Source organism: Trachurus japonicus, chromosome 8 (assembly GCF_045865225.1).
Source record: "Trachurus japonicus isolate A0001 chromosome 8, Traja_1.0".
Lineage (NCBI taxonomy): Eukaryota > Metazoa > Chordata > Actinopteri > Carangiformes > Carangidae > Trachurus > Trachurus japonicus.
In genome coordinates this window covers 12694925-12722260 of record NC_140914.1, presented here as the reverse complement: position 1 = coordinate 12722260, position 27336 = coordinate 12694925, and the positions used below count along the sequence as shown (strand labels likewise).

Here is a 27336-nt window from a genome sequence, read left to right as displayed (position 1 = left end):
CCTTCACTAAAGCAATGAGTTTTTACCTCCAAAACTGTGTTGTTTTCAGACAAACATCAGCACAAACCAGTGTCATGACAATTTAATATCCACAATACTGAATGAATCAACAGTACAACATGTGATTAACAAAATATACCTTTTTTTTAATCCTTTCAAAACATGGCAGCAAAATGGATTCAAACATGGAATAAGAACAAAGACGGTAAACCTGTCCAAATGATAATAAATAATTTGTTGACATTTTCACTGTCGGCTCACGACTCTGGTTTCATGGTGTGGAAATGGAAAAACAATATTGTCCATGAGGTGAAGTCGCGTCTCCAAATTGACAGATCTGTCTTTTATACAAATGTACCTCAAATCGCAAAAGCTTTCTCCCTTCAACTTTTATTAACAGTGTACTACTTGTCCAAAAGACAGGCTCTTAATAAAGTAATGTGCCGTGGCTCAGGCTGCTCTGATGAGTAATTATCTCCAGAACATCGCTCAAGTAGCTCAACAAGTGCTTTCTTGTTCTTTCAAGTACTCGGAACAACCACTTTATGGTCTTCATCAGTCTCCACTCCAACTTCATCCTGTAAAGGCAACACCAGACATGTCATTCATTTGTACTGTCAACAGAATCTCAAGGAAGATGTGCATAGGTTTGGAAAGTGAATTTTATTGCTTTCACTCACCAGGAACTCCTTCTTGCTCTTAGGATAGCCCTCCAGGATCGAATTCATCATATCTGAAGCCTGAGAGAAACGAGGCAGGATAAAGTTTAAAGCTTTAATGGGGACATTTGTCTTGAAACTCTTCGTCAGAATAGATTTATCTATTTAATCGACCGCTTGTAGCATCTCTCGATTCCTTACCAGTCTCTTCCTCTTTTTCCACTCTTTGACATAAAGAGTCTGCTCTTTGTAAACCTGTAAATTAAATTACATGAGTTTTAATGTGCAGTAAATGAAGGTTTCTATTTAAGATGCCGGGCTGTAGTTTGAAAACATAAATAATGGACTCCATTTCACACCTTCTCTTTCTCTTCAGGTGTTACGTGATTTTTGGCCGACTTTATCTTCTCCAGACGTGTATTGTAGCCCGCACACTCTGCTTTCAGCTCTTTGATCTCTGACGTAATTTCCTCTGTTGTCAGCGAGCTGTTGAGCTCCTTTAGCTCTGCAGTCACAGATTTCACACAAAGTTACACAACAACATCCCTTTTCAAAGACACGTTAAACAAGAAAATAGCCAATTAACTTTTTTATGAGTTGTGAGCAAAGCATTTGTCAACATGCTAATAGTTTGGTAGCTATTAAGGAAACATAAACCATGCTGTGAAGGTGTAGGGTCTACACAGTTTACTCCACCTGCATCCAGCTGTCTGCAGGTCTGTGTGAGGGACTGTGACTCTGTGCTGAGCTTAGAGATGTCACCGTCCATCGCCTTCAGGTCTCCATCATTTACATCTTTGAACTGAGCCTGCAGGGAGGGGAAGCAGTCACTCAGTAGTCAGTTTCAACTACATCATAGAGGGTAATCAACATAACAGTTTGTGCATATGTTAATTTCTCTGCCAAACGTCCAAAACAAAACCAGAATCAAGATAAAAACACAAACCTGATCTGCAAAATAAATCTTTTGCTTGCCGTAGATTTTCTCCTTTATCTTTCCCTCCAGAGCCAGCAGCTCCATGGCTTTGACCACCGCCTGGTCAGTCACAAAATATCACAATTATCCATTCATTTTAAACTACAAACAAACACCACTGCATGTAATGGATTGAAGTGTTAGATTTACCGTTTTGCCCAATCCATGCTGCTTTTGTAGATTACAAAAGACATCCTGGGCACTGTAGGGCCGGTTCTTCTCATTCAGATAGGCCAGGATGAGTGATGCACCTGTGCAGGACAGCACATCATATGAGCAAACACACATTCACTGCTCTATAGCATTATATTTTATATATCTAGATACCACGACTAGTTTCCAGTTCTCCTTTTTAAAATGCCACCTTTCAAAATTGTCTGCCATAATAAGGTATTAGAAACACTTGGCTAAAACTAAAGCAGCAGTCCTGCAATAAATGACATGTTTTTTTGTTTGGTGAAACTGTTTGTTATTCAACCTACCCACACTTACTTTTTACCTTAGTAGGAGCCCCAGGAGGGGTTCACGTGCACCCCCCTTATTTTTTTTTCTAGTCTGGATTTTTTGCATCCTTGGAACCTCTAAAATAGAGATTTGGGTGATCCCCGGAACAAAACCTGTCCAAAATGTGTTTTTTGCAATGTTTTAGTACCCTTATGATACCTGTGGAATTGTTGCCAGGAATGCCAGTCAGACTGTCTTTCAAAGACTGTAGCACGCTCAAATTTCGAGCGAGCCCAAAGATAGAGATATCAATGTATTCGGGACAACCTCAGGTTTCCAGTGTGACCAAGTTTGTTAAGCTACCTTGTCAGAAAGGGAGCTAAAAACCTAATGATTTAAAGTCAGATGAAAATTTTGTGAGGGAAAAACAGCCATCTACATGTTTTCAAATGGTCCCTTGACCTGTCACCTAGATGTATGTGAATGGAAATGGGTTATATGGGTACCCACAGGCCTCCCCTATCCAGACATACCTAATTTGTGTCAATCTAATGCAGTTTTGGGGGAGAACCATGCAGTAATTTGCATGCAGTAGCCTACAAATATGTCATTTTCGCCTATATACAAATTGGTGTATTTGACTATTTCTGCACACTGGGGGTTCATAAAACAGTCACAGAATTGCATGAACTTGGGTATATCACTGGATAGCTGAGATGCTTGTGCATCCAATTCAGCCTATTCAATTGTGATTTTAGTCCATTAAAAGTAGTGTATTGGCACAAATGGTGCTTAATGCTTATCCTGAGCAATAAAGTCGATAAGAACAAGTTGGGATTACATGTTTAAAACAACAACCCTAGGCAAGTGTGGGAAGGCCCTAAAATACATATTATCAGGGGGCAACATGGCTGGGTCCTGTAAGGTCATTTTTAACAGAGGAGCTAAACCACTCTTCTTTACCCGCTTTGAGAAAACCAAACCCAAAGCATCCCAGCTGCCCATAGTTTCCTCTGATCCTATCCACGGACACACTCTCCCTCAAAGACAATGAGGTTCACAAGTGTGTTTAAGTCAGTGAATCAGAAGACAGCTGCTGATCCTGACGGTAGTTCCTGGCAAAAGTATTATAAAGTGTGTGCTGATCAGCAGTCTACTGTATTTACAAAAAAGATATGCAAAGCCTCTCACTGACAGCCACCATAAGCACTGTACCCTTCACTGAACAGAAAGGAGAAGACTGAATAATCAGCCACCGATAATCCTGTTCCCAAATCCAGACCACCATCAGCGGCCTCATTGATTAAAAAAAAAAAACATCAGACCCCATCACCCTAACACCCGTGGTCACCAAAGTGCTTTGAGAGGCTGTGGTCCCTAAGGCACATCAAGGAACGCTTCCCATCAGTTTGCCAACAAGACAAGCAGGTCCACCGAGGACGCTACCTGGAACATCCTTGGACTTCTGTTACAAATACGAATACAAATTACTTTACAAATTAATTTGTCTGTGATTGACCATTCGCAGAAGAGTCTTCTGACAAATTTGCAGAAGAGAAGACTCTTTGTAGCTACCTTCAGCCTGATGGCTTTCTTCGTCCTGCAGTGAAGACAGAGGAGCCGTCCACCACCACTGCTTTCCTGGTCCATCAAGGTGTCATGAAGAGGATGATCCAAGTTATTCAGAATGGCCTCCTCCATCTTCAGTGTGGAACTTCAGGGAAACGTCATTGAGGTCAGTGCCTCAGGATGTTTGGCCTGTATCCTAGCAACGACTGCATGGAAAACTTTGCATTGAACTTGAGCAGCAGCCGTTGGTGGGATGTACACAATTGTTATGATTTTGAAACAATCTACTTTCTGAGTCCTCATCACTCTTGATGGGCAGGGAGTTGACATTTCCCTTGATAATTGACGGCAGAAAGGACCCAGTTCATCTCCACTTCCAGGCCTTTAACCTTTACTCCACTAGCATGGCAACCACGAAAGCACATTCTTCATCTCAGCTGGAATAAGGTGGCATCTTCCACACTTACTCAATTTTCAGGGAAAGTTAGGATGCTTTTTGACTACAGCTCGGCATTCAATACCATCATACCAGACAAGCTGGTCACACTAAACCTCCCTCCTACCACCTGTGCTTGGATTAAGAATTTTCTTTCTAACCATCGACAGTCGTTAAAGTTGGTGACAAGAGGCCTATTCCATCCTGACTTTTGGAGGCACAAGACTGACCCCCAAAAACAAAACATAGAATAACCCCCCCCCCCCCCTCTCCTGACCTTGCGGAAAGGGTTTCCACCTTTATGTTTGTAGGGAATCCATATCTCAGAGGATCTATCGTGGTCAGCTGGAACATAACTGTCCTTGTCCAGAAAGCCCAGCAAACGTCTCCCCCCTCCGAGGGTCTTGAGATGGAACAAACTGCAGGAAGACCTTCTCATCTCATTGAGAGTTTTGCTGGTGTAATGCCATGCCATCTGTATGGTATGCTGGCTGCACTGTGACTGACAGGAAGAGACTGCAGAGAGTGATAAGGTCTGCAGAAGAAGTGATCAGCTGTCCACCTCCCGCCTGGACTATATTGCTAGCTCTGTTGCCTCTCCAGAGCTACAGCAATTCTCAGTGGGGGGGTGGATCACTTCTATCCAAACCATCACCTGTTCAGCATGCTGCCCTCTGGGAGCAGGTACAGGTCCATCAGGTCCAGGACAAATCATGAACAGTTCCTTCCCCTGAACAGTCATTACTCTATACACACAGTAACTTTAACCACAATAATATCCTCAAGAGCGCTCATGTATGAAATGCAATTAACTAATGGTATAGGAGGAAGAAAAATTGCAAACATAACCTACTGTAGGAACCAGGGACATGTCCCATACATAATTCCTCTTGCAGAGGGAAGCTTGATTTTAGTATTCCTCTTTATCATCAAAAGTCTCTGCTTCAATGGTCTCATCTTGTTGTTCTTCCTCTTCTTCGCTAATCTGCCTCCTGTGTGAATATGTCAACCAGAGATGGGAGGCATTAATCGGTCCAGCAGTCAAAGGTAGCTGCCCGCTTGTAATGTAACCTGCAACTCTATGGTTGCAGCGATCAATGTGGGTGGAGAGACAGCACTGTGGTGGATGGCGACAGCATTGTGATGGTGGGAGGTGTCTAAGGTCCACTTCAGACTTAGCTGAGAGGGACTCATCCTCTCTGACCATCTTGTGTATCTTCTTCACATGCACTGCATTAACTTTTCTTTTGGAGTGGCAGGTTACAAACAGGCAGCTACGCCGCCATCTCTGAGCAGCCTAAATGACCTACATCTGGTAAATAATATTATTGTTAACTGTGTTTGCTTTTTTTATGTATAACAAGAACATATATTACAAAATGATTTTCACCAGGGATGAGAGAAGAATGAAGATGGAGTACTGTGGTAGTACTATGGAGTTACTGTGGAGTAGTGTGGACTGCTAGAACCCATAATGCCTCCATCTCTGGTTACAATTACTCACACAGGAGGGCAGATAGTGAAGAAGAGGAAGAAGAGCAAGATGAGACCATTGAAGCAAAAAATTTATGATGATGAAGAGAACTACTGAAATCAAGTTCATCTAGAGGAATTCCTATAGGGGACATGTCCTGGTTCCTACAGTAGTAGTTTTGCAATATTTCTTGCTCTTATGACCATAAGTTATTGCATTTCATACATAGTTACTAAATGGCTACATTTGGTGAAATTACTGTTTAGCACACGTGAAATAAATCCCTCCAATGTTCATTTCAAAGAGTGATTGAATTATTGCTCAATTTTAAATACTGCAATAAGCACCATTTGTGCCAATGCACTACTTAATGGACTAAAAATCACAATTGAATAGGCTGATTGGATGCACAAGCATCTCAGCTATCCAGTCATGCCCAATTCATGCAATTCTGTGACTGTTATGAACCCCCAGTGTGCAGAAATAGTCAAATACACCATTTTAGTATATAGGCGAAAAAATGACATATTAGTAGCTACTGCATGCAAATTACTGCATGGGTTCTCCCCCCAAAATCTGCATTAGATTCACACAAATTAGGTATGTCTGGATAGGGGAGGCCTGTGGAGGTACCCATATAACCCATTTCCATTCACATACATCTAGGTGACAGTCAAGGGACCATTTGAAAACATGTAGGATGGCTGTTTTTCCCTCACAAAATTTTCATCTGACTTTAAATCAATTAGGTTTTTAAGCTCCCTTTCTGGGACAAGGTAGCTTAACAAACTTGGTCACACTGGAAACCTGAGGTTGTCCCAGAGATACATTGATATCTTATCTTTGGGCTCGCTCGAAATTTGAGCGTGCTACAGTCTTTGAAAGACAGTCTGGAGACTGGCATTCCTGGCAACAATTCCACACAGGTATCCTATAGGGGTACTAAAACATTGCAAAAAACACATTTTGGACAGGTTTTGTTCCGGGGATCACCCAAATCTCTATTTTAGAGGTTCCAAGGATGCAAAAAATCCAGACTAGAAAAAAAAATAAGGGGGGTGCACGTGAACCCCTCCTGGGGCTCCTACTACCTGTTCTGGACATAATAATAGAAACACATGTTGGATTAACATATTCTACTCAAACAGAAAAATGCAACCAAGCTAACTGAACACCATTTAAATACTACTTCCATGAAGGTTGTTTTATTGCTGAGCTGGTACCATAGACTGTAAGGCTGGTACATTAGTTGGTGTTGATTTCACCATAGTCCCGACTGAGTGAACATATCGTTTATATTGTGCGTTTTTTTCACCAGTTTCCGCTCTCGAACATTAAAGTTGCCCTATACGTGATGTGTAAAACATATATTTCATCGTCTGATATTTAAAAGAAAGGTGTCATGTGTTAAAGTTGCGTATTTGCAGTTGAATCACGCATTGTTTTGAGAGCTACGGTCAGTTTAGTGCGTAGGCTACGTAGCTAACATTAGCCGATAGCTTCTTGGCTAACACGTCAAACAAATAAATAACTACGTGACATCTGACAGACACCTTCCTCTCGACACGAGAGTCGGACACAGACAGCAGCCACAGTCCTCGTATAACGTTATAACTTTTGACTCACCGTTATCCTTTTTACTCATTTTTCGCGAGTCCACTTTCCCTTTAGCTTTTCCAAACCGAGTTTCGCGGGAAATGTGCGTCACGACAAAGATCGTTTATCCGACAAGATGCATCATACAAGTTGAAATCACAACTATGGTTCATGAGCTACCCCGACATTTAATATTTAGTGGATATTATTAGACTCTCACATATTTACAAGACTATATTTGAGCAATGTTAATGCGGCCCTAGTATTTCTTACAGCTGTAGATGACTTGATGGCTCCTAGTTTCTCTGGAGGGTTACGATATCTGGAAAAAAAGATCAGAGTGAGAGCTCTGTGATTTCGGCTGCTCTGCGCCAGTAAATTCAGGGTGGTTGTCTACAATGTTTATTGTATGTATTGTATTGCATGTTTTGTTTAATAGCATATTTGTAAACAACATCTAAAAACGCTAAATTCGGTTCCGGTATGTAATTAAAATTACAAACAAATACAATCTTTTTAGTAATAAAATAATATTTCATACTGTGTTGCATTGGGGGAATAAAAAGGCAGATACTATAAACGGGTCTTGCATGTTGGACCACAGGGGTCAGTGTGCCTTAAGAATATGAATTACCAATTCAAAGAAGAAATTATCTGGGCCAGTCATACCCACTGTGTGCTTGACTTGGTCCATTCAATTTGCTCAGTAGGCTTCAAAATCTACAGCTGTGGTGTATTCAAGACAGAAATGAAGCCAAAAAGACTTTGTGATTTTAGTCTTGAATCAGACACTTTGAAATAATCTAACAAAAAGCTTCTTATTCTAGTACACATTTCACCAAAGACGGACTTAATGGCAAACATTTTATTCAATACGATTTGCACATCAAAACATATCAAAACCAGTTACAGAGAAGAAAATACACCTCTATGCACATTACATTATCAAACTGACTACAGATCACTCGTACTGAGGAACTGACTCTTCGTGAAGCAGCAATCAGCAACTTTTTAGTTGACTGAGGTGGTCAGACACAGAAGTTAACCTCTCCTCCTGTTCTTCATCTGTAGCTCTAAAATCCCAGCATTTTCCTTTAAGTGCACACTTTTTCTGTCACCTCCATGAGTCACTCTGTATCCAGCAGTTTTGTTTTTTTAAACTATTGTGCTACATCTCTCGCAGCTATGATTTTCTTCTCAAACATAACACAATGAATGCGAACAATATGTTTTTCCTCTATCTAAAACCCAGCATGTTTAAGACTCTTTGATATATGATCTCAATAAATCTCAACTCTGGCTTTATTTATTTTTGAAGTGCCATTTCCACTGTAAAACTCCAACATACTGCCATGGTGTGTCCATCGAGAGGAAATCAGGCTGACCAGCACACAAAGCCATTAACACTTTAAAAAAGGACACAAGGAACAACTAACTTTTTTTTAAACCAATTTTGATGTAAACATGTTTCCCCTTGAAAAAAGTAAAATATCTATAAACTGAAGACCTGATTTTTCTCTTATAATGTTCAGCATGACTGTCGATTACATGAAATACAAAGATGTTGGACCTTTTCTTAAAATACTATTTCTGAAAAAGAATACACACAAAGCTGAGGGCTCATTCAAGGTATTAAACATGGACACAATATGTTATTGAGCTGTATTAAAGGGCAGGGACATGGAAAATATTAAAAGCAAATCTCACCCTTGGGCACAAGTTCATAAATACAATGAACAACACACATAATATTAAATGCTCCGCTGGGTCAGATGTCTTCAGACTGCAATGTGACATTGTTTTAGGAAAATAAAATAAGCTCCTACTAACGTATGAACATGTTAGTCAGCAGGAAAGGAAAAAAGTTAAGAAAATAAAATCACACAGGAAAGTAATTGAAACTTTTGTCAAAATATTATTCATCTTCATGACTGAAGAGATTCGCTGTTCAAATCCTGTAACATCAGATGGAGGACCAACAGTGACAAAAGCTGCGGTTTCTTTGACAACGTGCGATGGAAAGTGGAGGCCGGTTTGACCACTCCAACTATTCCACCCACTAAAAGAAACTTAAGACATGAAATGCTTTTTCATAACGGCATTATCAAAGCAACATGGCTCAGCTCAACCAACAGGAATGTGATATTTGGTCCCATGTTAAATAGCCCTGTGTGTCTAGACTTCCTAGTAGAAAAGATTTTATGGGCACTGTTGTTGTTCATTTTATAGTCACTAACAGGTACCCTTGTAGCTGATGGGTGCATGAAGTTACACGATGGCAACAAGGCTCAATAATGCTGGTTTAGTCAATGTCTGAATGCGTTTTTATTTTTGTTGCTGCATTTTTTCTATTGCTCAGCCTACAAAGTAAAAAGTCTTGTGGATGACTGGGGTTTAAAAGTAAGGGGGAAAGAGAGAGTTTTAAAAGATAGAAAAAATAAAATACTTCACAGTGATAAACTGATGCCGATCAGAAGCAGGGCTGCTGGAACCTAAAATCGTCTTTCACACAACACACATTCACAGCTCATCCATATTCACACACACACGCGCCTATAGACACATACACACCTTACTGCGGTTTACCCAGCAGGCTAGATAAGAAGTTAGACCCCTGGCTCTCTCCTCGTCTAGGACCTCCTCCTCCGAGGGGATCCATCTGGTTCAGTTCAGACTGATCCAGCATTTCAAAGTCCTCTCCGTCCAAGTCTGTGTCCAGCTCGGAGCTGGACTGTTTGCGGTAGCTTCGGGGGGCTCTGGCCCTGGAAGGTGCTTCTCTGTGGCGGGTGGCAGGAGGTCGAGGCTGCAGCGCCCCGGCCAGCGCCGCCTGGATCATGTTGCTGGCGATGACTCCGGCCAAGTCTCCTGTGAAATCAGTGACAGGTGGAAGGCCGCTAAGAGAAAGTTCTGTGTCCAGATCGTCCTGGTCAGAATCCAGATGACCGTCCACGTCCAGCACTGAGGCTCGGTGGCTGGCGAGTCCGGCTGGACCCAGACTAGGCAGCCCGATGCTTGTGTCGTCGTCATCGTCCATCAGGGTGGCATCGGGGTTTATAGAGGGGAAGTCTGGGAGGTCCTGAGCAAAGGACTCTTCAGCATCACTGTGTCTGTCAAAGTCTGAGCAACACGCAGACAAGAACAAAATCAGACTCAAGAACAAACGATAAGATAATGAGAGAAAAGAATACGCCCCCGTACTTACCCTCAGAGCCCTCGGTGAGCGGGGTCTGGCCTCGCGACAGGTTAAAAGTTCCATTGTCAGTGTAAGACACCTCAGCATCTGAGTGCTCAGAGTCTGTCAGTGCAAGCTCCTTTGCAACAACAGCATCGTCAAACTGAAAGACAGCAGATATAAAAAGGTAGATATTTTTAAGTTGTGTGCTTTTTTTTTTTTAGATCAAATTGTATGCAAAAACTTTCTCTCTGTTGCTCAGCCACAAAACATTTGCAAACTATGTTCCACCATTACTTTCACTTTCCATATGGGCTCATACTCTGTACAGGCTTCACCGCACATGTACACATTTAGGCAAAACAAAACACAGCACAGCACTCATGTGAAGTTCCTGACCTCAACAGGAAGTAACTTAGATCTGCTACTGTAAATAACACTGATGAAATACAGAGCTACAGGTATGTGGTGAATGAGTCTTTTCCAAGTTCCCAACAGCCTATTTTCTCATTGAATAAACAATGTGACACAGGTGTTGACACTCACACACACTCCATAAACACAACAGAGACGTTTACCATCATGATATTTTCAGTAGACAAGCTTAGACATGTACTAACATCATAATAGAACTACTAAAACAAATGTTCATGTTAAAGTCAGTACATATTAGATTCAGGAAGCCAAAAGGGCAGCATGTTAATGGAACAACAAACTTTTTCAATTCTCAATGGAAAATAAAACCCCTATAAATTTTACTACTTTTAGTACGAAATATATAAAACCTATGCAAGGAAGGCTCAATGACTGGTTCATTTTAGTAACAGTGCAGGAAATAAGAGGACGATGCTCACTAACATCAGTGAAAAATGAGTTTACGACGGCTTCAATCATTTAAACAGACTTACTGTTGGGCAGAAAGCAGCCAACTCCTCCTCCTCACTATCACTGGCTTCACCTGAGGATGCACCACGGATGGACTTCCGCAGAACTGCAGAGCAGAACACAACAGATTACCACTCGGTGCAGTGTCAGTTATTTAATTTGTCTGACTATGTTTGTGAACAAATAAGGTTTAACCTTAAACCTTATTTGTTCATTAAAGGTTCATTTGTGGCTTCCTAATTTAATATCAAGATCAGCATGCAGAAAGAATAAAATTGGATGTACTACTTACACTGATTATCAATTGGATTTGCCATCATGTATCCACGAACGCTGAAGTCCAGCCGCTGCAGGACTGGCTCCAGCTTCACGCAGACATGCTGAAAAACCCTCTTATAGGCTGCCAGAGGGGCCAGGAGAGTGGCTAACACTAGAGGACAAAGGGAGAAAACACTAGTCATTGTGAAGAAAGACTCATTCTGTGGTGTTGTTTGCTGTACGTGATAAGAAAATGATCTGTACACACACACTGTATCTAACGCTCTGCTAACTGCAGACAGACCCTCACAGGGCTGAGTCATCTCCAGCACAGAGATACAGACAGAGGGAGCAGCAGGGAGTTAACGTGTCGAGTACAAGCTGCTGTGGATCGGTTTAGACGTCAGATTGGAGGGGCCTTGGCAGGGCTTGTCTCTCCCAGCTCTGCAGCCTACACTGGTTGGAGGTGAGGAGATTAGCCCGGTCACAGACTGACCTCCTTAGCTTTCTTGCCTGGCTCCCTTCCCACCTTCATTCCTGCCCCTTGTGTCTCATCCTGGCTTTAATCACCTCACTGGGCTAGGGCCCCCTCTCTATTGGGGCACCGCAGATCTGGTTTCACCACCCATGCATTTTTAATAGAACCAGTCAGGCTGAGTTTCCTTGTCACCATGGTCTTGTGAAGAGGAGCAGATAAAAGTAGTGAAGGCTGCTGAAAGTTTAACTGTCGCGACTCACCAGCGGAGTAGGAGAGCACCAGGCCAGGAACGTAGCGTCCAACCACAGCCAAGCAGGTGAACACTCCACAGGTCATGATGCAAAACTGCAAGGGAGCAACAAAACAAAAGTCAGCACATATAATACAGGTGGACTATGGTGCATTTCCGTTGTTTACTCATTAAACTTGGTTAATTATTCATTTGCAGGATTGTGCTATGACAATGACAGCAGGCAATCATAATAGGGGAACAGGGTCATCATTTAAAAAGGTAACTTTTCACTTTGTTATATATATAGATGGATGTTTTTTGTGGTATGTATGCTCCTCCTCACCTTTCCAGGGTTTTGTCTTTTGTACTGCACCATACTGAATGTGAGAACTTTGGCGCTGACCCAGGCCTCAGCGATGTGGTGGCACAGTTCAGGCACACTGAGGACGCCAGGCTGCACCAGACCCCAGCTAGACAGACAGACAGTGTTATCAATACTTTTTATCTGACATGTTATTGTATCATCAACACTGTGGCTGGTGGTCACAGTCAACACAAAGCTGTGGCTTTTGTCACAAACCTCTCGTTTTCTGATTCATCCTTGTTTCTGACTGTGGAGGAGAGAGAGAAAAAAGAGAAGAGATTAATTGAGGAAACATCACATATCACAGAGTGCATTATATATTTACATAGGCTGTAGTGTACTCGTTACTGTGCACTGTAAAGTATAGAGTGTAGAATAAGTAGCTCGAGGTCTCTTCCATCTAAAGTCTCCTCAGGACTCTGTACATAACTCAAGTTCAAAAGCAGGTAAATGAGATCAACTGCTCCATATGTAACACAAAACACTTGCAAAGTCCATGGTGCAGGGTGCTGACTGTCTATTTTGATAACAGAAGTACATTTGTTGCAATCATATAAAACCGGGGAATTATCTAGGATACAATTAGCACAAGAAACCTAAGGCACTCAGGGTTTAAAGTAAAGGAAACAAAAACAGAACATGTCACACAGAGAAATATAAAGGCCCCCATTGAGGGAACTTGTAGCACCTCTAATTTCTGGCCAGATTTTGTTTCTCCAGGTATCAACACAGACAACCACAGCCAAACCAGAAGCCAGCAGAAACAGCAGGCGCAGTGAAGTCAGCGCAAAGAACCTGGAGGGGATTAAAACACATGAACAGACAGTACATCCCATGCCTGTTACCCCAGGAGTAAACAATGAACAAGTTATGTAACTCAACAACTTAGTGCATTCATAAAACTTCATCAAACTACAAAACCCTCGAGGGATCATCTACCGTTTCCTTTGGTCAAGATGAACTTATTTCACTCTTGAAAACTCTCTTTAAAGTAAGGTTCATAACATCTATATTGCGATATCACAGGTGGTGTTCCAGGTGTTGTCCTTTTTCAAACAACTGGATTTCACTGTCCTCAATAAAAATCCCTCACTCTGGTTTCTGATCACAAGACTTCAAAACTTGTTGACCACCACAATGTTATAGGATTCTGCCAATCAGCAGTGAGAGATTAACCTAACAAAGAATTTGTTGGCAGGATGAGATGTAATAGAATTTGTGGTAGCAGTGCAATTAGTGGCAACAGTTAGTTTAAAAATAAAAACTAGCACGGCAACAATACGGACATAACACAGTGATTGTATTAGGGTTTTATTGTATCATATCCGTTTTCCACTCCTGATTGTTCAAATGGGTTGTGAATTAAGAATAAACCTCAATAGCCTCCCCATCTCCATGTGATATACCATCGTCTGTCGCTTCATGCATTATATGGGAATGCATCACTTTGGGCCGAAACTACCCTGCTGCACCACTTAGTGTATACTGGAGCACAAGTAAAAAGGGAGACGGGGTGAATGGCCTAACATGCTCAGTGGTCTAATCGAATAAAGGCTGAATTCCTGAGACGCACAAGGAGGGTGGCCTGGCCTGCCCGACTTTCCCTTTGCTGTGACCCAGGTCAGTGATTCTTATCAAACAAGAATATTACAGTCACCCAATCCAGCCAAAACCTGCCCCACATCTCCTGTTTCTTGTTTAAGTGCTTTCTAAGTTTAAAGCTGATATAATATTACAACTGAATAAAAATAATTACTAGTGGGTAAATGCAACAAGGCGCTTCTTTATACTTAAACTCCCATTACAGAGGGAAATATTGCACATTATTCTTCACTATACTACGTATTTCATAGCAAAATGAATGTACTGGCAATAATATATAACTTTGAATTTCTTAAAATAGTTACATTAATTTAACTTCTGATATTTTTATTCTTGTGCATTTTATAATATGGGATGTTAACTTCCAATACTGCTCCATTAACCACAACTGGTACTTGATGCATATGATAAAACAGAGACACACAGTAAATAGACTGCTATTCACTGACAATGACTTGATGGCTTTCTCTACCAGAGCCACAAACAACACATGAGCCTGTAAATTTCAGATGCAGCTTCAATTTCCAGTCTCCCATACACATAAGCATTAGTAATGAAAAGAGTACGACTCATTATTCAGGCATCACACCGTTCACAATATAAAGGAACCAGTTCAGTTAGGAGCAACAACAAGGTTGGGAGTGTCTGTCTGTTGAGTGGGTCTATAAATGGAGCCACTAGCCAGCCATCTGTCTTGTCTTGAATTGACAGGTGAAATGTTTGCATTGTGTAAAAGCAAGCACCAGCTGTTTTTTAGTCACGCTGCCTCTCGCCCAAACGACCAAAACAGTCTGTGTATTGTCTAAATGTGGGTTGCTAAAAAAAAAAAATGAACAAGGACTTGGGGGACACATAACAAGATCTGCCATTAAAACGCATTCATTAAAATGTTTGGTTGTAATGAAACTCACCAAAACACAACGTTGACCACAACGTAGAGAAGCACACACTGGAAGGGTCTCTCCCACACCAGGACGGACTGTAGGTAGGTCAGGACGGGCTCGTAGGGCCCCAACCTGGACTGGAGAGCGGCTTTGACAGCCCGTACCTGCCCGTCTCTCTCGCTGGAGCACGGTCGACTCCGCAGACACACACCAGACCCCTGCTTGCTACAGAAATCCTCCATAGATGTGCCTTCCATTGCTCCGGTGTGAGCCGCCATCTTAGTGTCTGCCATAGATATACAGCAAGCCTGTAAAAAATAAAAAATAAAATACTTGAGTGGTAAAAACAGGTAAAGAGCGCAGCGACTCTGAGCCGCTCCGTTCACATTCACAACACCGGCTAGCAGAGCTGCGCTAACGGATTTGAGCTAACCGCCGCCTAGCCACGTTAGCTGATTGAGTCAACGTGTTTCCGTTTTAAAATAATAAACGCCTGTTTGTGTAGAAAGCAAACATGTTATCAGTGCCACTGTTGTTATTATTATTATTGTTATTATTTTCAGATAAACTGACACCTACTATTTTGCCATTTTTTGAAGAAATGTAGCACTCTCCTCGGGGACAGGGACAATATGGCGTAATCTGTTTTTCAGAGACGTTCAGCAACGGTCCAATCAAAATCCGTGTGCCGTGTGCCCCCTGTGTCAGGCTGCGTTCAGGTACAATAGGGACATCTCAGCTTTGTTTACTTGCACCACTGCTTCGTGGACAAACAAATCAAAAAAAGTCGCCAGGAGGACTGTGATTGCCTTACGACGTGTTTGTTTAATAAATCCCATTAACCAAAAATACGTGTTTTATATGATCCATATTCATTTGTGGAAAAACTAAACAATCACTGTGTTGTCAACAGCGACCAATCCTACAGGTACCTATGACCATTAATGCAACAGAGCCCGGATTACCAATGCCATTTCGAGTAGAAATTTTTAGCACAAACATCAACAATTAAATATATGTTATCAATATGTATGGTTGCACAAAAAATGGTGCAAACCTGAAATGCACTGTAATGCAATGTATGATGTGGTTTAAATGAAACATTGCACGATATTGGTAAGCATCCAGATGGAAAGTGTGAGCACTGTGATATGACTGAATCTGTCCAGCACATTATAGCCTAATAGATCCATGGTCCGGCATGTGCTTCTGGAGTGTAGAAAGTATGAGGAGGAAAATACTCAAGGAAGCAGTGGAAAGTGCAAAAATAGGATGTAATCTGGGAAATGTACTTTAGAGAGAGTCCAAGGGTGTCCAAAAGTAACCATTTGCATAGCTCAATAACACATGGTTGATAGAAAGAATTTAATTCATTTACTTCTTTATTTGTTTATTTTATTTTTATTTTATTTATTTATTTATTTTGAACTGTTTGTAAACTATAGTCTGTCTGTAACTGCCAATATCTCGATCCATACTTGGTGGGTGGCAGTAATGTTCCGGAACATGCGCTTCAACTGGGAGCGGCAAAGTCTGGTAGCTCTGAGTTTTTGAGTTTTTACTCAACATTTGCTTTATTTTTGTTGTGTTTTTTGTTATCTACTGATGGATGCTTCTCAGGGGAGAAGAGATTCTTCAGAGATGAGCTTCTTTCATTGAAAATGGACAGATCTGGAGGACACCACCATCCTGTCCTCAGATGATCTGAAGAGGGGGTCCTTCCTGCTCCACCTGGCGGTTCCTGCTCCACCTGGCGGCCCTGCTCCATCCGGAGGTCCTGCTCCATCCGACGGTCCTGCTGCACCTGGCGGCCCTGCTCCATCCAGCGGTCCTGCTCCACCTGGCGGTTCCTGCTCCACCTGGCAGTTCCTGCTCCACCCGGCAGCCCTGCTCCACCTGGCGGCCCTGCTCCATCCGGCGGCCCTGCTCCACCTGGCGGTTCCTGCTCCACCCGGCGGCCCTGCTCCACCCGGCAGCCCTGCTCCATCTTTCTTTCTTTTTTGTGTCATTGTCGTCGTGTGAGCTACTACACTAATATGAATTTCCCTCCTCGGGATGAATAAAGTATTCTCTACTCTACTCTACTCTAATGCTCCATGTGGTGGGTTACTTGCCAACTGCCAAAAAAACACAAGTTTTTATTTATTTATTTATTTAATTCATTTTTATTGCACAAATAATTATGTACAAACATTCATGGCATACATTTCTTTAACAACTCAATAAAGGAACAGGTGCTATGAGAACCCAGGGAAAGAAAAAAAACAAAAAACAAAGGCTAGGGCTTCTTTTGTAAATCAAATTTATCAATTATATCAAACACTTTAATGTCATTTTTATTTTTCATAAGATCGAGGGCACTTATGAAACAAACAAAAAAACGTTATAGAAGAGGTATTTAGTGGTAGACTGTAGAGGTAAATCTGCTTTACACCCTCCGACGCAGCAGGGGGCGCTGTGCTCGTTTGATATCGGTTGCGACCGTTGACTCTGAGCGTCACATCATCAGCACCAAGCGGGAAGGAGCGGGCTGCTGCTGCTACTTCTGCTGGTGGAGGAGCGAGCGACCTGTTTTTCTTGTGTTATTTAGCCAGCAAAGTCGGCGGACTGGGCTAGCTAAATAAGGAGCAACGCTGGACTGAACATGCCTCGAGAAATTATAACGCTTCAGCTGGGACAATGTGGAAATCAAAGTAGGTGGAAGACGCAAAATAGAGCAAAGCATCCTCCTGCTTGAGTTTGCTAGCTGTGCTGATATGTCAAGCAGGCTCAATGCTGTGTGTGTAACGTAATAATGCTGTGAAGTGCTAAAATCAAGTTAAGATAAAATCAAAATATAACGACAACAGCGTCAGCATCAGTGTAAGCTATAAGTTAGTTAACTTGTGGCTAATGGCTGTGCGCTAACTACCTAGCAAATACTAATACTAGCCCACTGAAACACGATAACTTAACGTTAGCTACCGGGGTGCAGATGATGCTAATTGATATTATGGTGTGTTGTAAATGAATAAATATTGGATAACTTACCGATTGATAACAGATTATCAAACCTTCTCGTCTCTTTGTGTTTCAGTTGGTTTTGAGTTTTGGAAGCAGCTGTGTGCGGAGCATGGCATCAGTCCGGAGGGGATTGTTGAGGAGTTTGCAACCGAGGGAACCGACAGGAAGGATGTGTTCTTCTATCAGGTAACTGGAGAAATTAATGTATATAGCTCCACCTTATTGACTTTAATGTCATGAATTATGAACGTACTGTGTCCACTAACATACTGTGCAGGGTCTCCCTTAGCTCCATAAACGACTTCACTTATTATTAATATCCTTTGACCTCCGTGAACTTGAACGCATCACATAATTTCAGGCTTTATGCCCAGTTCCACTACTTTTTTTTAATGCAAAGTTTATTGAAAAGTCAGATTAGTGAAAACACAGAAAATTAATATAATAAAATACAATGCCAGGGGGCCACATTATACAAAACAGTGATAAAATAGTTAATAAAAATGTTATATATTGCATAGCTCAGTGGTTTTGATGGCTTTTCTGTTGTGTTGGATTGTTTGAGCTCCTTCTCAAAAATTAACAAAGATGGTTTGTGATTAGAGAATTTGGATTTGTGTATGGTATTTAGCAAGTAAAACAAGCAGGTTGATGACCCCAGGTCCATGACTTCCTGAACTTAAACCAGCTCCTTTATTTCCTGTCTTACATTATTGGACACATTGATTAATCCAGGTGTGTTTGACCTCACAACAATGGTCAGACACACCTGGATTAATAGTGGATTAGTGGAGCTGGGCATAAAGCCCATTGTCCATCGCCTAGTGATACTGTAGAAGATCGTCTAAAGTTTAGGGCTCAAACATAAAAAGCACTACACACATGAAAACCACATTTGAACCCATGATGCATAGAAGCACATAAAACAGCATCAATAAAAGCACATGCAGTTTGTCCTAAAAACGGTATCTATTATAGCTTTGTTGGTTAGTTGCACACTCAGGCTCCCATTCTGCCACATCCCAGTGGTGCTAGATTTAGATGTGGGATCTGGATAGACCACTGAGGTTCACTGACCTCAATACTACTCACCTGAAACCAGTTAGAGAGACATTTGCTTTGTGTTACATGCTGTATTATCAATCTGGAAGTCGCCATTTGAAGATTGTAAACTGTCACCATAAAGGGAGGCATAATATTCAAATGGCTTGTGTCATTAAGAATGACTGGTTGGTATTAATGAGCGTTAAGTGTGCCAAGAAAATGTTCTTCACACCATTACACCATTACCACAGCAGCCTGGCACAACGGAGGTTAAGCTTTTCTCCTCTCCACACTCGTAAAGAGTGGTTATCTGAGTTACTATGGCCCCTTTGTCTGCTCTAACTGGACTGCATCCAGACTTCTTTCATCAACAAGCTGGTTCCCACCTCAGAACTGCTGCTCCAAGTTCAGAAGCAGGACCGTTGTGTGTGAAAATCCCCTGAGATCAGCAGCTGCAGAAATACTGAGACTTGGCCCATCTGGCACCAACAACTATACCACGGTTTCCAGTCATTGAGAATGAGATCACATTTTTTGATGTGATGTGAAATTGATCTGATGATTGTATATACCAGTGTTTTTCAACCTTGGGGTCAGGAGCCCATGTGGGGTCGCCTGGAATTCAAATGGGGTCAACTGAAATGTCCAGTAATTGATAAAAAAAAATAAAGATAAAAATATATCTCTTTATTATTCTTTTAAAAAATATGATTAGAAACACCACACACAATCCTAAACAACTGTATTCTATACTTTCACTTTCTCAAATTTTAATCGAGTTCAAATAAAATGCAGCATATAAAAATATCTGAGCTGGCGCATCTCGATTGACGGGGTCACCAGAAATTTGTGATGTCAAAATGGGGTCATTAGCCAGAAAACATTGGGAACCACTGGTATATACTGTACTGCTGTGTGGTGAGTTTAGATCTAGTGGGCTGCAACAATGTTGTTTGCCACTAGATGGCATGCTTGTAGTGGAAACTGAAATAACCCAGACTGTGGTAGGAAGTATCACACTGACTGTTTCAACAGATAACCCCTGTTTGTTGATAAAACTCCACAGGCTGATGATGAACACTACATCCCCCGCGCAGTCCTCCTGGACCTGGAGCCGAGGGTGATTCACTCCATCCTCAACTCGCCTTATGCAAACCTGTACAACCCAGAGAACATCTACCTCTCCGAGCATGGAGGAGGTGCTGGCAACAACTGGGCTAGTGGATACTCACAGGTGATGAACGGATATTACATGTTACATTGCATGTATTATTGTACTAGTAAAGGAGCCATAATAAACTTGACACATAATGTTTTTACCTTTTTAGGGCAAAAAAATCCAAGAAGACATCTTTGACATCATCGACCGGGAGGCAGATGGCAGTGACAGTTTGGAGGCAAGTTCAGCATTTATCACATACCAGCTGTCCCTGGGGCAGGGGGAGGGTAATGTGGCTTTGGCAGTGTCAAATTCTCAATATGGTTTCAGAAATAAAGTAAAAAGTGTGTGTCTGTGTGCAATTAGTATAGTCAACCGACCCTCTGATCCCACTTGAACAAATTTCTACATGAGCCTTAACCTCAAATATCCAAGATAGCATCAACGTATCTGTGTGACATATTCTGAGAGCAGACATGTTCATTTCTTTGTGGTCGTTTTGGAGCTTTTCTGTCTCCTTTAAATTGTTTTGTAGTCAATTTTTTATTTTGATGTGGTCATTTTCGGACCAGTCGGGTCATTTCCATTACTTAATAGTTGTTTTGCGTCACTTTGTTGTTTCATGGTCTCTCTGTAGTCGACATATCTCGTGGGATCTCTCTTTGCAACATTTACATTCCCAAAGATGCTCAGTGGCCCCGCTGACCCTGTGTCTATGACCCGTAGGCTTGTTTAGCAGTCCATCTGTTGTCTGAGTTGTATCAGGGAATACTTGATTGTATCCACACATGACTTCTCTTCGTCTCTCAGGCACAGCCTTTCGTCCTTGTTGTGGTGTAAAAAAAAATCCCGTACAGAAATGAATGGCTTTGATAGAAATGACATGTTAAAGCGGTGCCTGTAATCTTGAAACTAGCACAGTCGCATATATCCATGCCTCACTATTATTCTTAGTTTCCTTTTTTGTTTTGGTGAACTTTCTTCAGCTGCCAGCCTCCCATAAAATAACACTCGTATTTCCTCTCTAAGGTCTGCAATTTCTGTAAGTCATTCACATTATGACCCCACATTATTATTTAGTGTGTGCACTCGTGTGTGTATTGGATAGGAAGGTGGTGGGCCGGGCTGCCGTGAGCGTGTGTATGTTGGCAGGGTGTGGCGTGTAGAATGTCTGGTGATAATAGCCGGGCAAGTGTAGAAGGCAGGTATTACAGGGCTGTGCTGGGGGGGTTGAGGGAGCCTATTTGTGAGGTGGGGCTGCACTCCCATTTATATAACTGCCGTGGAAGAGAAGCATTTGCTCACCCACACACACACACTCACACACACTCTCACACTCAGCTTTCTGCATCAGTGGCGTTTGCAGAAAGCTTTACACACACGTGGCACATGCTGTAGCTGTAAATCTCAACGACAAGTAATGAGTAACCCCTTTGTCTTCGTAGGGGTTTGTCCTGTGTCACTCCATCGCCGGGGGGACGGGCTCCGGGCTGGGATCCTATCTGCTGGAGAAACTCAATGACAGGTCCACAAACAACGCCACATAGCTTGTTTATTTTCCATTTACTCTTGTGATGTGGTGTGTGTGCGTGTGAGGGAATAAATCTTATTTTTACCCATCTTCAGGTACCCAAAGAAGCTGGTGCAGACTTACTCCGTTTTCCCAAACCAGGATGAGATGAGTGACGTGGTCGTTCAGCCGTACAACTCGCTGCTGACGCTGAAGAGACTCACGCAGAACGCAGACTGTGTGGTGAGCGCTACTACCCCCTCATCATGGGATGCTGTCTGATTAATCCCACTGCTCCCTTTTGCTTCACAAAACAGCCATGGCACTAAATACCCTCAGAGGATGACATAAAAACGACTCCATTTGGGATTCCTCCTTTTTTTTGTTTTACAAGCCCCGATTAGCGATTAACTGTCCCACTTGAACAAACCAAAGCAAAAAATACAACACAGTAGCTAAACTGTTCCGCTATCAATGACATGCTGAATCAGGACAACACAAATAATTCTATTAAGATGGCGGTCAGTCGAGTTTGCCAATGAAATTATTATGAGACTGTTTAATAAATTTGGCTCCATGCGCTCTGACGTAAATGGCCAAGGTCAAAACGGAGCAAGCACTTGCTCGTACATGTGTCAAACTGTATAAGACATTAAATGAATAAAATATGATTGAGTCTCACAGGCCTTTTATACACTGTTCTCACGGTGTATAAAATGCATTTTATTAACAGAAACCTGTTCTGCACTGGACTAGTTTTGGCTAGGCTTGTCTCAAGTGTCTTAACACTCCTCAATAAAATATATAATTAAATTATATTATGACAGTGTAACCTCACCACCTCGGGGTTTGTTTTGTAATTTGACCACTTTTATTATAAAGTTATTCAACTTGTATCACAATAAACTTCATCTTCACAGTTTATATGGTGTTCATGACACTGAACACTGAAACAGAAACCAGTGTCTAAATTAACTGGCCTGATTTGTGATTTAAAAAACACACATACACACACGAAAGTAGTGCAAAAGATTTTATTTTAATAAGTTCCTTTTACTTAACAGCTCCCTCTTCAGCCCCTGTGGTGCTTGTGTAGCATAAAGAAGCAAACTGCAGCGCCAGCATTGCTGAATTACAAATTGAACTTATTAAATCTCAGTCTTAAATTGGTGATTGTATTAGACTGAGATGCTCTAACAGTCTAATGGTGTTTCCTGCCTAATACCTACTTCCTCCAGGGTCTTGCATAAGGCCCTCATGTTGATTAAATTAGCTGGAGAGCTAATAGAATCTGTCCAAGAATTGGTCCCCCTGTTGCAGCCGTACAGTGTGTCTTTTATGTTCAGCTCTCCTAACAACAGCACACTGTGTTGCTTCTTAAAAGGTTCCTTGACTGCGTCATTACTCTGATACCCTCTCACTCTTTCTTTAACTACGTAGCAGTGTATTGACTTTTACCATGTTGTTGTGCCTGAGGGATTCTCTTCCTCCATTTCTTTTTTTTTTTGTTTCTTTTTCATTTGTCTGATAATTACCCTCCTGGGCGTGTGCGTGTGTCGTGCATCAGGTGGTGTTGGATAACACGGCTCTAAATCGCATCGCCACAGACAGACTGCATATCCAGAACCCCTCCTTCTCCCAGATCAATCAGCTGGTAAGTTGGATGTACCCCTCCCCTCAACTTAAAGTGTAGTATCCGCTCGTCAGTCAGCAGGTTTTAGTTGTTGCTCTAATTTACAGCCATCCTTAGTGTAATTGAACAAAGACAAACGTTGAGACAGTCTGTACCAGACGTGTGTCGCTCACCACTGAAATTACAAGATTCACAAACTAGTTTGGCGAGTCAGTTGCATGTCAGACTGGAAATAAGTTGCACATGGCTGCACTTTCCAAATGGTATGTCAACTTGTTTGACAAGAGACACACACACACTGTATTATTCTGTCAAATCCAGGCTCAAAACACACTTTTATTCTTAAGCATCGGGCTTCCACTCAATTTGCTTTTTTTAATATAATATTTTTTGACTGTCTGTTTTTGGTCAGTTTGTATTTTTTCTTTTTTTTTTGGTAAATGTCACTTGACACACTAGATTTAAAATGTTAGTTCCCGTCCTCCTTTAGGGTTTATCAATATAACAAACCAATACAACCTCCATTTATCCACTGTTTTGAATTAATTGTTTCCTGCAGAGAAAAACATGAAACATATTTTTGAGGACTTTATGCTGAAGAAATCTGAGCAAGAAAACATGAGATGTAACATGTCCATCAACTGACAGCACCTCTTGTAACCAGATAACACTTGATTTACTCGAGTACTTGTCAACACTGTAGTGGAATTTACTATGACAGTCTTGTAAACTGCTGCAGGTGCATAACCACCCAGTTGTCAGTTTATTAGGAACACCTAGCTAAAAGGTTTACAGTCTAACTCAGCAGTACTTCCTTGGTGTGTACGTTGATGTTTTCCATATTGTACAGGAGCTGTTTTAAAAGCTGAGTGTGTCTAATTAAAGTTTCATACACGCAGGTCTCCACCATCATGTCTGCGAGTACAACCACCCTGCGTTACCCGGGCTACATGAACAACGACCTCATCGGCCTAATCGCATCCCTCATCCCCACACCCCGCCTCCACTTCCTCATGACTGGGTACACACCACTCACCACTGACCAGTCGGTGAGTCGCGCTCGAACCACTGAAAGCAAACAAAGTTTTTTGTTTTTTTTTACATTCATTCAACAATACTGTCCACTTTTATTGGCAACATATCAGCAGTTAATATTTAAAATACTGTCTGTGGTTCCCAACCTTTTTTGGCTGGTGACCCCAATTTGACATCACAAATTTCTGGCGACTCCATGTGATCATGGCTGTCAATCAAGATGCTCAATATTTGAGAAAGTGAAAGTATAGAATACAGTTGTTTAAGATTGTGTGTGGTGTTTTTAATCATAATTTTAAAAAGATTAATTATTAGTTAAAAAATATATTTTTATCAGTCATTTTTTTGTTATCAAGTACTAGACATTTCAGGGGACCCCATTTGAATTCCAGGTGACCCCACATGGGGTCCCGACCCCAAGGTTGAAAAACACTCCTGTAAGATGTTGACTTTTTTATTTATTTAATCGCTCGGCTGTGTCTCAGGTTGCTAGTGTGAGAAAAACCACAGTGCTGGACGTGATGAGGAGGCTCCTGCAGCCCAAGAACGTCATGGTGTCAACGGGAAGAGAAAGGCAGCCGAGCCACTGCTACATCGCCATCCTCAACATCATCCAGGGAGAGGTCGACCCCACACAGGTATGCGTGTGTCTTCCTATAATAAACTATCTCTTGAGTTCCTCGTGTCTGGAGAGTGTTACAACATTTTTCCACCGACTCCACTGCAGGTGCATAAAAGCCTCCAAAGGATCCGAGAACGGAAACTTGCCAGCTTCATTCCCTGGGGTCCCGCCAGCATCCAGGTGGCGTTGTCCAGGAAGTCCCCGTACCTGCCCTCGGCCCACAGAGTCAGCGGCCTGATGATGGCCAACCACACAAGCATCTCCTCTGTAAGTGCTCATCTCAGTCACATGGCCTCGTTCCCCGTTCTGTTACATTCTGTGTGTTTATACAGTAAAGACCTGCATCTGTGTTTGCTCAGAGTCAATACTTGAGGGGATGCATTGTCCTAAGAAGTGAAGTCGAGCTGCCGCAGCAGCATTTGCGGGGGAATTCCATGAAAATTAGGTTTTGGATCATTTCGCTGCCAAACTAGACATTTCCTCCAAACTTCCATTCCTCTTTCTGTTTGCTGGTTTAAAACATGAGCTGTGAGGACAAGGGAAGAGTCATTCCTGTGATGTCATGAAATTACTTCATCTGAGATGACTGAGAAAGCCTTTACAGGCAGCCACGTTACAATGCCCAAATTAAATTGTTTTGTGATTGCTTTAGATCTCAAACTTCCTCGAGGGAAAGTTACAGTCTTCTGAAGAAGTTTCAGTGAAGTCATTTTCTTTTCTAGTTACAGAGAAAAAAACAAAAAACAAAACCGAAGGTGTTCAAGTTTTTTAGAACCAGAAACTTAACTCTTTCCAGGGTGTTAGTTTTGATGTCCTCTCTGTTGCTGTCCCACAGCTGTTTGAGCGGACGTGCAAGCAGTATGACAAACTGCGTAAGCGCGAGGCCTTCCTGGAGCAATTCCGCAAAGAGGACATATTCAAGGACAACTTTGACGAGCTGGACAACTCTCGCGAAGTCGTCCAGCAGCTGGTGGACGAGTACAGCGCGGCCACGCGGCCCGACTACATTTCCTGGGGCACACAAGAACAGTGAATGGACTGATCCGCTCGTATCACAACAACAACTCCATCAACAATACATCCTTTAGCTAGAGTACTCTAACCCAATTTATGTCCCATGACGCACATAGGTGTCCCCAAAATAAACAGGCATTTGGCTTTAGCTGCTTCTGTTGAAAAACTATTTATTGGCTTTTTACAGCATGTGATGTGTATGTGTTTCAAAGTTCACTCAGTCGAGAGACTGAGGGATGAGTGTTAACATCCACTGTCATTATATCAACCAAAGGGTTAAGTGGTAAATTCTAAAACCTAGTTTATATAAATCAAGCTTCAACCTAATAGTCCTGTAAGATCAAAGTAAGAATAACTTCTCTATAAATGTTTGTTAATAACTCAGCTTTGCCTCTTTCTTTGACAACCTGTTGCCTTTTCTTGGTTTATTTTTTTACTGACTACTGTAACTAATACAGCCGATTCACAGTAAAGCTTCCACAAAGTGACTGCCTTGGATAAAGAGAGAAAAGGGCTGGCAGAGTGCATTGCATGATGGTTAATGTAGGTTCCTGTACCACCTGACATTTCTGACATGGTGCTTTGTACCATCTGTCTGCTGCTGATACACGTTGCTCATTTGTCACCACTGTACAAGACCAACAAGAACATCAAGTTGAAAGTTGGGCTCGGGCCAGAAATGGTGTGAGAATACCTTCCATATTAAGTGCATTGACATTTTGACAGCATGTCACCTGCGGTAAGGAAAGTAACAGTTTGTGCAGATGAATACATACATGTACAAGGATGGCTCTCTGTTCACACTTCATTTCTATGCCTGTAAATATACTTTAAATAATAGCTGGTTCACTGGCTTTCTCTGTATTGTCTCAATGGAACTACTGTCCCATGTTGCTTTGCTTGTTGGACCTGTTTAAAACTGAATAAACACATTTTTCTATGATTTTTTTTTTTTGCTGTAATCACACGTGGTCATTTTGCTTTCCTGCAAAATGATGACCCCCATTTTCTCCTTCACCTGGAGCTGCTGTGTCCTGGTGGCCGTTCATCTAACTCAGTTCAGGCTCATTACCGCAGGGGAACGTAAAGGCACTTAGCAACGCTTGCTCAACCAGCTATTGTTTTTAACCAGAAACGCTTGGGGCGGGGTGGGAGGGCTCTCAGTTGTGCTGCTGGCGCCAAACTTAAGCCTTTTAGAAAATGTGCCTTGGTGAAAACAATAGTCTTACACTGCTTCACCAGTCGAGGCACAAGAAAGCACATTTTCTGAAAGTGAAACAGAGGAAA

At 41.9% G+C, this 27336-nt stretch overlaps 3 protein-coding genes across 4 annotated transcripts; 1 reads left to right on the top strand and 2 right to left on the bottom strand.

Moving 5' to 3' along the window:
* Window positions 1-123: 123 nt before the first annotated feature.
* Window positions 124-7308, bottom strand: psmc3ip (PSMC3 interacting protein). The gene is made up of 8 exons (XM_085783913.1): window positions 7185-7308; window positions 1786-1886; window positions 1606-1695; window positions 1356-1467; window positions 1019-1164; window positions 861-914; window positions 681-740; window positions 124-578 (listed from the first exon to the last, which is right to left on the bottom strand). The coding sequence occupies exons 1-8, from the start codon at window positions 7201-7203 to the stop codon at window positions 522-524; spliced, it is 639 nt and encodes a 212-aa protein (XP_085640039.1). The 5' UTR covers window positions 7204-7308; the 3' UTR covers window positions 124-521.
* Window positions 7309-8004: 696 nt separating this feature from the next.
* retreg3 (reticulophagy regulator family member 3) lies at window positions 8005-15686 on the bottom strand. 2 transcript variants are annotated; one of them, XM_085783910.1, is made up of 10 exons: window positions 15605-15686; window positions 15057-15307; window positions 13232-13338; window positions 12760-12790; window positions 12523-12649; window positions 12208-12292; window positions 11504-11641; window positions 11235-11317; window positions 10357-10489; window positions 8005-10271 (listed from the first exon to the last, which is right to left on the bottom strand). In XM_085783910.1, exons 2-10 carry the CDS (start codon window positions 15305-15307, stop codon window positions 9727-9729), a joined length of 1500 nt encoding a protein of 499 aa, XP_085640036.1. In that variant the 5' UTR covers window positions 15605-15686; the 3' UTR covers window positions 8005-9726. The 2 variants fall into 2 exon arrangements, with proteins under 2 accessions (XP_085640036.1, XP_085640034.1); XM_085783908.1 differs by having other exon boundaries at window positions 15057-15337; window positions 15609-15686.
* A 1846-nt stretch (window positions 15687-17532) lies between these two features.
* Window positions 17533-26990, top strand: tubg1 (tubulin, gamma 1). The gene is made up of 11 exons (XM_085783905.1): window positions 17533-17722; window positions 18106-18218; window positions 20143-20310; window positions 20405-20473; window positions 21681-21760; window positions 21862-21988; window positions 23313-23399; window positions 24278-24427; window positions 24899-25051; window positions 25141-25302; window positions 25871-26990. The coding sequence occupies exons 1-11, from the start codon at window positions 17674-17676 to the stop codon at window positions 26066-26068; spliced, it is 1356 nt and encodes a 451-aa protein (XP_085640031.1). The 5' UTR covers window positions 17533-17673; the 3' UTR covers window positions 26069-26990.
* The last annotated feature ends 346 nt before the right edge of the window (window positions 26991-27336 follow it).